The sequence below is a fragment of the Chionomys nivalis genome, chromosome 17 (assembly GCF_950005125.1).
Source record: "Chionomys nivalis chromosome 17, mChiNiv1.1, whole genome shotgun sequence".
NCBI classification, from domain to species: Eukaryota; Metazoa; Chordata; class Mammalia; order Rodentia; family Cricetidae; genus Chionomys; species Chionomys nivalis.
Genome location: NC_080102.1, coordinates 23,687,463 through 23,699,530, shown reverse-complemented (window position 1 = coordinate 23,699,530; position 12,068 = coordinate 23,687,463). Strand labels below are relative to the sequence as shown.

Genomic DNA, 12,068 nt, shown 5'->3' with positions numbered 1-12,068 from the left:
TTTGATGTGTTATGTTCTGTTTAAGAAACAAACTTGTCTAGTACTATTTTTCCCTGATAAAACAGGTATATAAGTGCTTTGCAGTACAAAATGGAAGAAATATTGGTGTGTGTGTGTGTGTGTGTGTGTGTGTGTGTGTGTGTGTGTGGTGCTGGGAGTCCGTACCAGGACTCCAAGCATGCCAGGCATGCTCTCTATTATTGAATGCCTAATCTGAAACCCCAATTAGCTATGTTTATTTGCTTTAGCACCATCATAGTCTTAAGATTATGGGATACCTATGAACAAGTAATTTTTAAAATCAGTTTGGTTTAGGGGATAAGTAAAAAGATCTTTGTTACCTGCTCGGAATGTGAAAAGCTGCCTTCGTCTTCCTAGGCTGAGATTTCCTCAGAAAGGAAAGATGGTAGTATTTTAGCGAGTTAGGAAAACTAGCAAATTACTAAAAGTAACAAGAAAATGCAAAGGACTTTTTAAAAAAAGTCAATATCATTTGACTGAATTAAAAGTTACTAGATTGATTGCTAGTGATTAAAGGCCTACTAAGTTCTTGGTAATGCCTTTTACCACTGTTCACCCTAGGGCTTAGAACTGAATGTAAGGCCTTGCACGTGCAGGCAAACATTCTTAACACTGAGCTACCTTCCCAGCCCAGTGATGCCTTTGAAGTTTTGCACAGGGATGTCTTCTTTGTACACATAGAGTTTACATACAGCAGGCAGTCCTGGGCATGCTTTTTGCTAGCCCTTATTCTTCCTGTCCCACCATACTGTGATCATGAGTATTCAGAAAGTGCTTGTTTGATAGTGGTCTTCACATGTTTGTGTATGTCTTCTCCACATCTGTTTTGAGCAGGATTCCAATCTTCACATATGCACATACACATAAGTATGTTCTCTGTGTGGCACTATATAAAATAAAGATTAAGCTGAAGTTGACACCATTTTTCTTCTCGCCCTATAGTGGACTATTGCATGTGTTCTGGGGAGATCAGACTCTCAAAGCAGGTTTTGTATAATATGCTCAGGGTCCCCAAGACCAAGTTCTCAGCTCAAAGGAGATTCATTTGCCCCAGAGGAACAGAGGACAGGGAATAAGGAACAAAGATGGGAGACAGAAGAGGAGGAAGAGGAAGGGAGCAAGGTAGAGGACAAAGGACCACCTCTGAATGGAGAGGAGACAGATGTGGCACACAGGCAAATGACAACTTATAAAGGTTTAAAGAGAAAAAACCCTGTGTTAGGACAAGATGTTTGATTTTAATGGAACATGTTATTAGGTGAGCCAAAGGGGACTTTTGATTGCTGTACTTCAGTACTTTAATAGCTGTACCTTGGTAGTCAACCTCAGGAGGAAGAAATGACTAAATAAGGGAGTAGACCTCAGTGGCTAGCTTTAGGAATGTAGTCTAACAGTTTTAGCAAGGCAGAGGGAATGGGAGAGAAGGACAAGGCCTGCCAGAGCCATGCTCGCACTCAGATGGCCAGAGTCTCTTCAGTAGCTCTACCATCTACATAAAAAAATATTTTTGCTAACTATTCACCCCTCAGGAAATACATTAAAATGACTTCATAAAATTCTAGCTAAGATATATTGAGAACTTGCTCTATTCCAAATGCCATTAAGAGCACTTTATTTACTTGGGTTTTTTTTTTTTTTTCTTTCACTTGATACACTCAAGATTGCTTACTATATAAATACTCATGTTTTGCAGATGAGGAAACTGAGGCACAGCTGGGTTATATAGCTAGTTCCAGTCAGGTAGGTTAGAATTTGACCTCAGACAGTGTTGTTCCAGATACCAGTCACTAAACCACTGTAGTTAAACCCTGGCATCTGCCTTGTCCATCTTGACTAAGCCTCAATGAACGTGAGCCATCACAGTATGTCTTCAAAGCATTGGGTCATGACCCAAACAGTATAGAACACTGTGGACCCTAGAGCGTGGAGGAGCTAAAAGGCTAACCAGCTGAGTAGTGTACTATCTGTTCTCCAACATAAACTCTGGTTCTCTTGAGGCAGCACCTAACATAGAAATCAGGGAATTTAGTCCTAGTCGAGGTTTTAATTTCTTCAGGAACTCTGTCTTACAGTATGAAAATGGTATTTTCATGACTTTTTTTTTCTTTAAATACCTTGCTGTACCTATAATTATTATTTTCCCAAGAATGGGACAGAAATTGCTTCTAGCTGAAAGAGCCATGGTACTCGTGGGTGGGTGTGCTACTCCAAACTTTGCAGCTACAACAGAAATTAGAGGTTCACAAGGTAATTGCTGTGATTACAGTTTTCTTCTTGGCCCCAGACAGGAGCTCTCGAAACACAATATTCTGCTAATTTTTTAAATATACAATTTGCAAGGCTACAGGAAATTACCATGAGTATGTGCTATTTCTCCCCTGTTTTCTATGGAAGTTAAACATATCATTGGGTCTTTTGAAATTCTGAGAGCAAAGTAGGCATGGCATGAATTAGAAGATATTGTTAAAAAGGCTTAAAGCTTTTAGGTAATCAACCTTGTGATAATGTACACGAGACTTATTTTAAAAAGAAAAATTTCTAATCACAACATAGTGACAGCCATGAAGAGTTTCTTCTTCAGTATTCTAGATTTTTAAAGCCAGAGAATGACATGATCAGATTTACATTTTAGGAACATCTTACTTTGGTGTAAAGGAGAATGTGATGAATATGGGAACCCTCGGGAGGTTATTAAAGGTCCTGGCTGTAGAGTGGGGAAAACAATAAGGCAAGAGCCGGAAGAATGGACTTAGGTGATGCTATTGAGATTGTTGTAGCAGCATTTTGTTCTGTTTGTGACAGAGAACTCAAGAAGAGCTCAGCTTTCAGCTGAGTGCCTTGACCTCTCAGCCCTCCTTATATCTTCTAAGTTCTCAGAGTACAGGCATGTACACCACCACCCAGCCTCCTTGATGGTAACCACAAACTTACCACTTAGAATGCTGGCCCACACTTGCTTCTTGTCTCACCGCATCTTGTTGGGGGAACAATCTTGTCTTTACCAGGCACCTGAACTTCTAATGTAGGCCTGACATCTGGGGGAGCAGACCTTCACAAGTGGAGGATCCCAGCTGTAGGTCTCATCCACTGCCCTTACATTCCGCTGTGAGTCAGGTTAATCTGTCCGTGGGTCAAAGCTAAATGGGAAATCATTTATAAGTAATGTCTGACTGTGCTGATTCCAAGGGAAAATGCACCAATTCTTTTCCTTTTTTCTTTCATTGTCATTCAGTGATGTCTTTCAGCATGTACCCAGTATTTTAAAGTACCAGGTGCCCATGTATCTAAGATCCCGAATGCTATTAGCTTTTATTTGTAGTAAACCTATTGTCTTACAATCCCTCCCCGCTTTTTGATTTTTTTTTTTTTTTTTTTTTGAGACAGGGTTTCTCTGTTGCTTTGGAGCCTGTCTTGGAACTAACTCTTGTAGACCAGACTGGCCTCAAACTTATAGAGATCTGCCTGCCTCTGCCTCCCGAGTGCTGGGATTAAAGGCATGCGTCTCCACTGCCCGGTAGTAAACCTAGTTTCTGTGAATAAGTGCTCATTACACCTGACAGCATCAGTTCTAGTGAATGTAGCGACCAGTGTCAAAGATGGGGTTCCCGAAGAAGTCTTAATCCTGAAGTCAAGAGGCAAACCCACTGTAGTTTTGACTAACATCCATAAGCCAGACAAAATATTTAGCAATGAACTTACATAGTGACATGTTTATAGGCAGTTCAAGTCTGATCCAATCAGATTACCCCAGTGAGCATCAGTTGACTCCTCCCCATGTAGCTCTGGCTCTCACCCTTTGCTGCCTTGGACAGCTGCTCTGCACTCCCAAGGAAAGCACTAGTATTGTTCTCTCTTAGGCTCCATCGTAGAGCTACCTAGAAGGAAAGAAAAGGGTTCTGGAGCTGCCTTGCTCCTATCCTGATGGCTGAACCCTTGTTGTTTCCCCTCCCCCATTTCTTACTAAGGTACAGAATAGTGGTCTCATAGTGACACTTTCCTAGTGCACGAGATCATATTCACCACTTTCATCATATTCATCACTCCATTACCCTCTCTTGTCCCTCCTGCTACCTTCTTGATTGACTTTTCTACAGATCAAAAGGGTCACAGGCACTGTAATTGTTCTGCAGAGGCTCTGTCTTCCAAAAGACCTGGCTTAAAATCCTCCCTTTGTCTTTAACAAGCTGCACAACCTATTGTCACCTGAGCTTCAGTTTTCTGCAAAAGTGGTGTAAAATCCTTTGTACATGGCTGTGAAGGTTGAGTAATGTATATAATGTATATTGGCATTTTTATGATCAGTCTGGAGAAGGAAGGTGTGCTAGAAGGGAGGTTTCTATGGCTGTGACGAAACACTATAGCAAAAAGTAAGTTGGGGAGAAAAGGGTTTATTTGGCTTATACTTCCAAATCATAGTCCATCACTGAAGGAAGTCAGAACAGGAATTCAAACAGGGTAGGAATTTGAAGGCAGGAGCTGATGCAGAGGCCATGGAGGGGTGCTGCTTACTGGCTTGCTTTTCATGACTTGCTCAGTATGCTTTTTTATAGAACCCAGGGCCACCAGCCCAGGGATGGAACCAGCAACAATGGACTGAGCCCTCCAGCCTCCCACATCAATCACTAATTAAGAAAATATCTTAACAGCCAGATCTTATGGAAGCATTTTCTCAATTGAGGTTTCCTCCTCTCAGATAATGGTAACTTGTGTCAAGTTGACATAAAACTAGCCAGCACAGAAGGCAGGTTGGGCTAAGGTAAGAATTTGAGGCCCTTGGGGAGGGGAAAAGCAGCCCTCACCTGGCGTGTGAAGACAGCATCAATACCATTTAGTATCTGGGGAATTTAAGTTGACTATAGCTGCCAAGTCAATAAAGTGGTAGCCAGACAGGATGTGCCCAGGTCTCAGTGACCTCATTTCCTGCGTTCACAGCCACAGCGGTGCATTGCTTCCCACGGTAGTACTCAGCTCCATAGCTAAGCTCTGTTTTAAATACTGACCCCAAAAACTGGTGGTAGGTGATTGCTAGAACATTGATGGCCTCTCAAGTGTGACACCTCTCTCTGCCAATGAAGACTGATAAGTGGCGTGTCCCACAAGGTAGGCCACCAGTTCAAAGAGTGAGCTTCCCTGAGAGTTCCCATCCCAGCCTTTCCCTCTACAAAATTCATGGATTGGCTGAACTTGGTAACAGGATTAACCTCAGGGGCTTTGGTTCTATTTTTTCTCTTTGACTTGGTGGATTCAACAGTCTGTACAAAAGGCAGAATGATTGGTTGAAAAGAGCATTAGATATGACAGCTGGCTCAGACTGACCCCTGCTTCTCCAACTGTTCTTCATGCCCTCCGTGAATGAAGTTCCTATCTTTAGAAGTGGAGGGAGGCAGGCTCATCACTCAGTGCAGTTTCCATTGTCATGTATGAGTTTTGTAAGGCTTTCTTTGCAACCTCAGTAGTTGAAGAGAGTATCTTTGGTCAGGTCCCTTGGCCTTCACCAAGAAAGGGAAATCATCTCATTGATGTGTCACAAAAGTGACTGACTTTTTGTCAGTCAAGATGAAACTTGGGGCTATTGTGGTCCATAACAAGCCCCTGGAAAATAGTTTTACATATATTACCCAGACCCCTCCACACACACACACCATTTTGCTTTATTTATCTTAGTTTAAGAAGGTATTTTTTTTTTACAGATAGTTGGAATAGAAACTAGGATTCTAAACCAGCACCCGGGAGAGAAACATCGACATCATGGGGTGCCACTTTGGCTCTGTGGATCTGTAGTTTTAGATGCTTTCAATGCTGAAGCACACTCACTGTGTTATCTGCTGAATATCTGGCCTCACGAGGGTCCATGTTGTCCTTCCCCTAAGAGTATATGCCTCATAGGGTAAGTGATGCCTACACAGGAAGGCAAACTTCAGTTCTATGTTGTGCCTCTCTTTGGCATAGAAGGTTGTTGTTAGCTTGGTGGTTATTTGCTGGAATGGACTAGTTCTTTGGAATCATTCACAGTTTGTCACTGAAAATTATTGTTGAAACTTGCCACAGTTTTGAACTGTGAAGTAACTCATCAAGTTAGGGTCAAGAACTTAGCATTGTCCACCTACAAATATATCCATGGATTGCATTCCACCCACTCTGAACAACTCTTGCTGTAGGCACAACAGAGGACTTTAACTATCTAGAGAACTTGAATCTTCAAAATTCTTTTAATAGTCTCCAGCAGTGAGATAAACAGTTTAAAGCCTTTATTTGTGTATGATGCATTAACTTTCCATTTTTGGGGTGCATTATGCAAATCAACTTTTATTTTAGGTTGATAATTTCCCCTTTTGTAGCAGCCTCATTCGACTCCTACTAATCTTGAAACTAAGAAATGATAACATCTTTGCCACTTCTCACAGCAGCTGCTCTTGCCATGCCTCTCCTCTGCCTCCGGGCTGCCACTCCCTGACTGAACCTTGCCTACCTGCCAGTATCTTCCTGGCACACAGCTGAGTCACAGCCCCCAGGCTTCACTTTCTCAACTAATACAGAAGGGACTGTAATTAGCTCCTGTGTCTGCTCTGATGTCTGCCTTGACTTACCTTTCATGCCTGCTTCTTTATCTCCCTTCCTGCTTAGTTCAGGAAGAGAGAAGGGTAGTTGTCCATGACCATGATAGAGGAGTTAAAGGAGAAGGTGATGTGGATGAATGCCTAGTACACATGGGCACTGGGGTGTTGGTTCTCCACTTCTCTTTCTCACTCTTTCTTCTGTATCCAGGAAGCCCTGGAACTGAATTTGCTATTCCAAATTTATGTCATAAGTAAACTGACTACATCTTACTCACTTTGGAGTCTGCGTCCTAACCTATAACCTATACTTAGTAATGTATATTGGTTGAATGAATTCATAAAAATAAATCCTAAGTGGTAGAAATGGTATTTTCAGATTTGTTGGGGTTTTGATTCAGTTTGTAACTACTGCAGTTACTCTCACAGAGGACGGGACAATATACGTCTGACATGATTCATGTGCCTTTATGGTCATCTTGAATTCTTCTTAAACCTCCAAGAGGAGGTATCTTATTTGACAAAAGGTCATGACCAAGAGCAACATGGGGAGGAAAGGGTTTGTTTGACCCATTTCCACACCACAGTTCGTCATCAGAGGACATCAGGAGCTGGAGGTAGGAACTGAAGCAGGAACTATGGAAGAGTGCTGCTTAGTGGCTTGTCCCTCCCGGCCTGCACTCCTGCTCCTGCCCTTTTGCTGTGGTAAGCTTCAGATGCACCGGAAGAGGTGCAGACACATATCTTGTCACACCTTGATGCGATTGCGTAGTCGACATTGTGTGCCATTTTTCTCTGAGCCCTCCTCTGACTTTACATATGACATTTCACAGGCAGTCTGCAGTTGTTTGGCACTTGAGGGAAATGGAACTTATTTTTAGCGCATCTAGAGGTATAATTTCTGGAGGAGGCCCTGTTTGAAAGACAACATCCTCTAGCTCTCTACAGTATGGGCTCATAAAAGTACACTTTACTTCACTGCTTCTCGTCACTGGCCAAATTTAAAAGGTTTTTGTTTGATTTTTAAAAGCATCCTTCAGATTTAGCTGTGAATATACCTGGCAGATGAAATTCTCTTAAAAACCTTTAAAGGTACATGAATTTTGTGCTCTGTGGATGAGTTCTTTGTGTTCATAGATGAGTTGGGAAAGCATCTAGATGAATTCTGAGACATTGCCTCCCCCTTCAACACACCCCGCAAAAGAAACTGCATGGTATCTCATATGGTAGTTTGAAATCTTCCATGTTCTTTGTTCATTGGTGTTATTAACTCCAAGTAAACACAGGCGTTATACTCCATGAATTAATTTCTAAGAAGTCCCCTAGAGTTGAACTTCTGGGTGAACTCAGATCAGATCTTGTCTCCTTTCTTGAAATTATGACAAGATGGAGGAATATGGTGTTTCCTGAAAACGTTTCTAACTTTATAGTCCCTTCAAATCTTGCTCTCCAGAAGCACTAGTGGCATAAATTGTAGAGCATACATGATGGGTGCAGTGGGAGTAATGGGGATGTGCATTCATAAAGCTCTGGTTCTCTTTAGGCTGCTGACACAAAAACCATGCATTGGGGAATCAGTTCACATCAGTGTGAAATGTGACTTGAGCACTTTTGGGTTCTGTGACTTGACAATTATATATGCAAAGTAAATTATTAAAAATAACATTTAAAAGCAAAACTATTCTAGAAAAAAGAACCTGAGGTGTTACCAGACTGACTTCAGTGGAAAGGAACTGGCTATTGTGATCTCTTTTCCCAAGCCCAGAAATCCTAGGAAGGACCTGGTAGGTTCTCGGACAAGGTGCCCGCCCACTTGATTAACCATTGCTGTCTAAAGAACATAAGCTGAAGAGAAAATGACAATTGAACTACATGGATTAAAAGCGTCAGCCATTGGCTGGGTGTGGTGATACATTCCTGTTGTTTAGGACTTGGGAAGCTGAGGCATGGGGATTTGTGTTTAATCAATCAGTATCATGTTTGCTTTTAATAGACAGAATTTTTCATTAAAGAAATAGTCAACTTTAAAAACACTATGAAAAGGTCTCATTCCTGCTTATAATATTTCACTAATTTTTTTCTAGGTGCATTTACATTGGATGTTAAAATATATTTCATTCCCTGATTATTTGTGTCCTTGTGCTTTTCTTCCTCAGCAGGCTATAAACTTGGGAGAGAAGGAAGCCGTTCTTAAGATTCCCTACATTTTCTTTCTATGGGTACTGATAGGATACCAGATTGCCCATTTCACCCAACAATGAGCCTTATGTATTTAGAGCCAGGCACAGCTGGTTCCTTGTAAGTGTGCTTTGGTGCTCAACAGGAGAAATGAGGTTGTAAGTGGATTTTTTTTTCTTTTAACATACCAAAAATTTTCCAACATTCTTTTCCTCTGTCTTTCTCTTTTAGGCTCTAGACCAAGATAGAACAGCCCTACAGAAAGTGAAGAAATCTGTAAAAGCAATATATAATTCTGGTCAAGGTAAGTACTTACTAAATCAGATCCCATGACTTAAAAATAATGTTCAGAGTTGTCTCTGTTACATGTAGGATATTAACAAAAGACCTGAACAGATGAAAAACATAAGTAGGCTGGGAATTGAACTTTTGTCCCTTTTTTCTTCTGTCTCTACTCTCAGCCAGAACCTGTTTTTGTTTCTGTAGTTGAAGTTGATATGATGATCCTTGTAAGAATTCAGTACAGTGGTAGCTGGTGGTTGTCACATGGTCTCTTTGTGTGGTTGGTCAGCCTGTGATCCAGTGATTTCATTTACACAAGGAGAAGTCGCTTCCTTCTTGATGTGCCTGTACATGTTAAGTACACATTGACCATCAGTACTGATCATGGAACCTGTAGGAGAGTTAAAGAAAAAATGTTAAATTCTTACTTCACAGTTTTCCCACTATCTCTCTCTCTCTTTTTTTTTCTTTTAAGCAACGATGACAGAGAACTAGGTAACTTATGCTTAACATTGGTCCAGTGACTTTTGCCAGTTCAGTGACTACAGCATTTTGTCATTGAATAAGAACAATTCAAATCAATTGCAATAATGGGTACAAGAAGTGGTAGTCTCTTATTCACCGTGATACCACTGTTGCAGCCCCAACTCACTTCTCTAAGACATCTGTTGTGTATACCCTCACAGACAACCTGGGAGGGGAAGATGGCTGACTGTGACAGAAAGATCATGCTTTGAGGCTGGATTGTAAACAGAACTGTTCTGGACTGTTTACTCAACTTTCTCAAACCTCCGCTTTTCTCATTTGTAAATGTGGTGGTGGCATTAAAGAGCTGTTGAAAGGACTTAGTCCTCCTGATCCATGTACTATACTGTGGAAGTTCAGTAAATGCAGTGTTCTTTTTTAATTTTGTTATTATACAATTGTAGAGCTGAAAAGAGTGTGAACAAGGCAATACCTGACCCCTTCGCTGCCTGCCTCACCCACCCACCATCAGAGCTCAGAATCACTCACCTGAGGGGAAGCTGGATGGTCTTGTTCTTCTGAGCCTCCTCCCCACACCTTAGAACATCATATAACATTGTCATGATTTTTACCTTTACCTAGCTTCTCTGTATTCAAGAAAATGCTGAGGTACTTATCAAAGGCAGATAGATAATGACTGTTTTATAAGTCGGGGTTTTTTTTAACAACAAAACTGATAGGATGAATGAAAATATATTAAAGGGTATTTATTTATTAGATTGGCTAGCTCAACAATGGCTATCTCTTGACAGAAATGCCAAGAATCTCGTAGTTGTTCAGTCCATGAAACTGGATGTCTCTGCTGGTCATCAGTCCACATTGGAATACAGAAGTAGGTTCTCACAGCAGTGAAGGAGTACCTCAGCAACAGGGCAGAAGAACCTGCCAGCGAGACTGATGGCAAGAAGGCAAAAAGCAAAAGCAGCCACTTCCGTGTTCTTTTATATGGCCTGCCACCAGCTGTGTGGCCAGACGTAGGTGGTTCTTGTCAACTCAAGTGATCTGATCAAGAAAACCTTATAGATGTGCCCTGCTGCCTGGGTTTTAGTTGATTCCAGACATGACAGTCAAGATCAGCCATCATAGTTGTCTCAGTCTGGAGTGATTGTATGTTGTTTTAGGTTCCCACCGAAATGAGAAACCTAATTGACAGCTTCCGTCTTTGACTTTGTTCTGATAAACTCCTGATACATGGTGGGTGTTTTGTAGATAGCAGCCCTTTGAGAAAGAAAGCAGAAAGAACAACTAGAGAAACCACAGGAGTGCTTTCCCGGAGCTGATTTTTTGCTTTTCACGTGAGTGGTGGTTATATGGTTCAGCCAACTCTGATGATTTTTCAATAGGTACCTTAGTTTTCATGCTGTGAGGTAAAAAGAAATTATTCTTAAAATATATAAGGAGATGCTAAGGAACCTTTATTGGGATTTGGAAAAACATAAAGTGAATGGAATTCATAAAGGAAGAATAACATGTCCATAAATGAAGAACAACTATGTAGTGTATTCAAAGAGAAGAAAAGTAGTGTACCTTGCCACACTTGTTAAGTTCAACTACATTATATGGCTCCACTAGATCTTAAATTTCCTCATTATAAAATATGAAGATAGTATTTGATGTATGGGATATTCTATGGAAAAATTGAGGTAACCTGTACAGTACCTGCCATGTAGTTGATACTTAAAAAGTTACAGGTGGGAACAGGGCAGTTAAAGTGATAGTGCAGCAGCCTGGGAGAGGAAGAGGGCAGCTGTCAGCCGACACACTGCCCCTGAGCCAGGAGCAACTGCCACACCTATCCTGCTGGGACTCCGAGTCTCTTCCCTCTTCCTGGGGAAGAACGCACGGTCCTGCAGCTGCTCTCAGGAGCTCTCGTCTGTAGGCGATGCACTTCATGTTTTACCCCCAACAGGTTTCCTTGATCAAGCTGCCTTAGAATGACAGGAAGAAAGGGTTCCTGGGAGCTAGTCAAGGGAAGCAGTGAAGGGGTGGCACACAGTCAAGTGCCTTCTCCTTCAGAATGTATTTCCCCTTGTGGACTGGCCACAGCCGATGAAGGTTTGGACCCTGTGCTGGGTAGGAGCTGTGTTGCCTGCTTTGTCCCTGATACTGTCCATTAGAGTAACTTCTTCACCCGTGGTTTGTAAATTAATTGACATCAAACAAGATTTAAACTTTTGTTTCTCGGACTCAGTAGCCACACATGACTAAGATAACACATTCAGCAGAGTGAACCTAGACTTTCTCTCTGAACACAGGAAGTTCTCCCGGACTTTCATGCTGTAGGAGAGTGTGTGTGTGTGGTCACTAATTGTACCTGCTGAGCAGCACCCTCACATTAGACCCATAAGTCTCACTCTGGATTGTTACTGAAAAGGGGGGGGGGTGAGGACGCAAGTCAAAGAATCCCAAGCCAACTCTAAAAGATTTTAGTTATAATTTTTTATTATAAGGGGCAAACTCATGGAACAGGAACGAGAAGTCCAACCTCAGGTGTGTAACGCAGAAACC

At 41.6% G+C, this 12,068-nt stretch overlaps 1 protein-coding gene across 4 annotated transcripts in view; it reads left to right on the top strand.

Annotated features, from left to right (window-relative positions):
• Asap1 (ArfGAP with SH3 domain, ankyrin repeat and PH domain 1) overlaps positions 1–12,068 on the top strand; it is a 286,462-nt gene that overhangs the window by 158,192 nt on the left and 116,202 nt on the right. For all 4 annotated transcript variants that reach the window (XM_057791274.1, XM_057791272.1, XM_057791275.1 and 1 more), the window contains exon 4: positions 8,985–9,057. In XM_057791274.1, the coding sequence (XP_057647257.1) occupies positions 8,985–9,057 (73 nt within the window). The remainder of the gene's footprint in view (positions 1–8,984; positions 9,058–12,068) is intronic.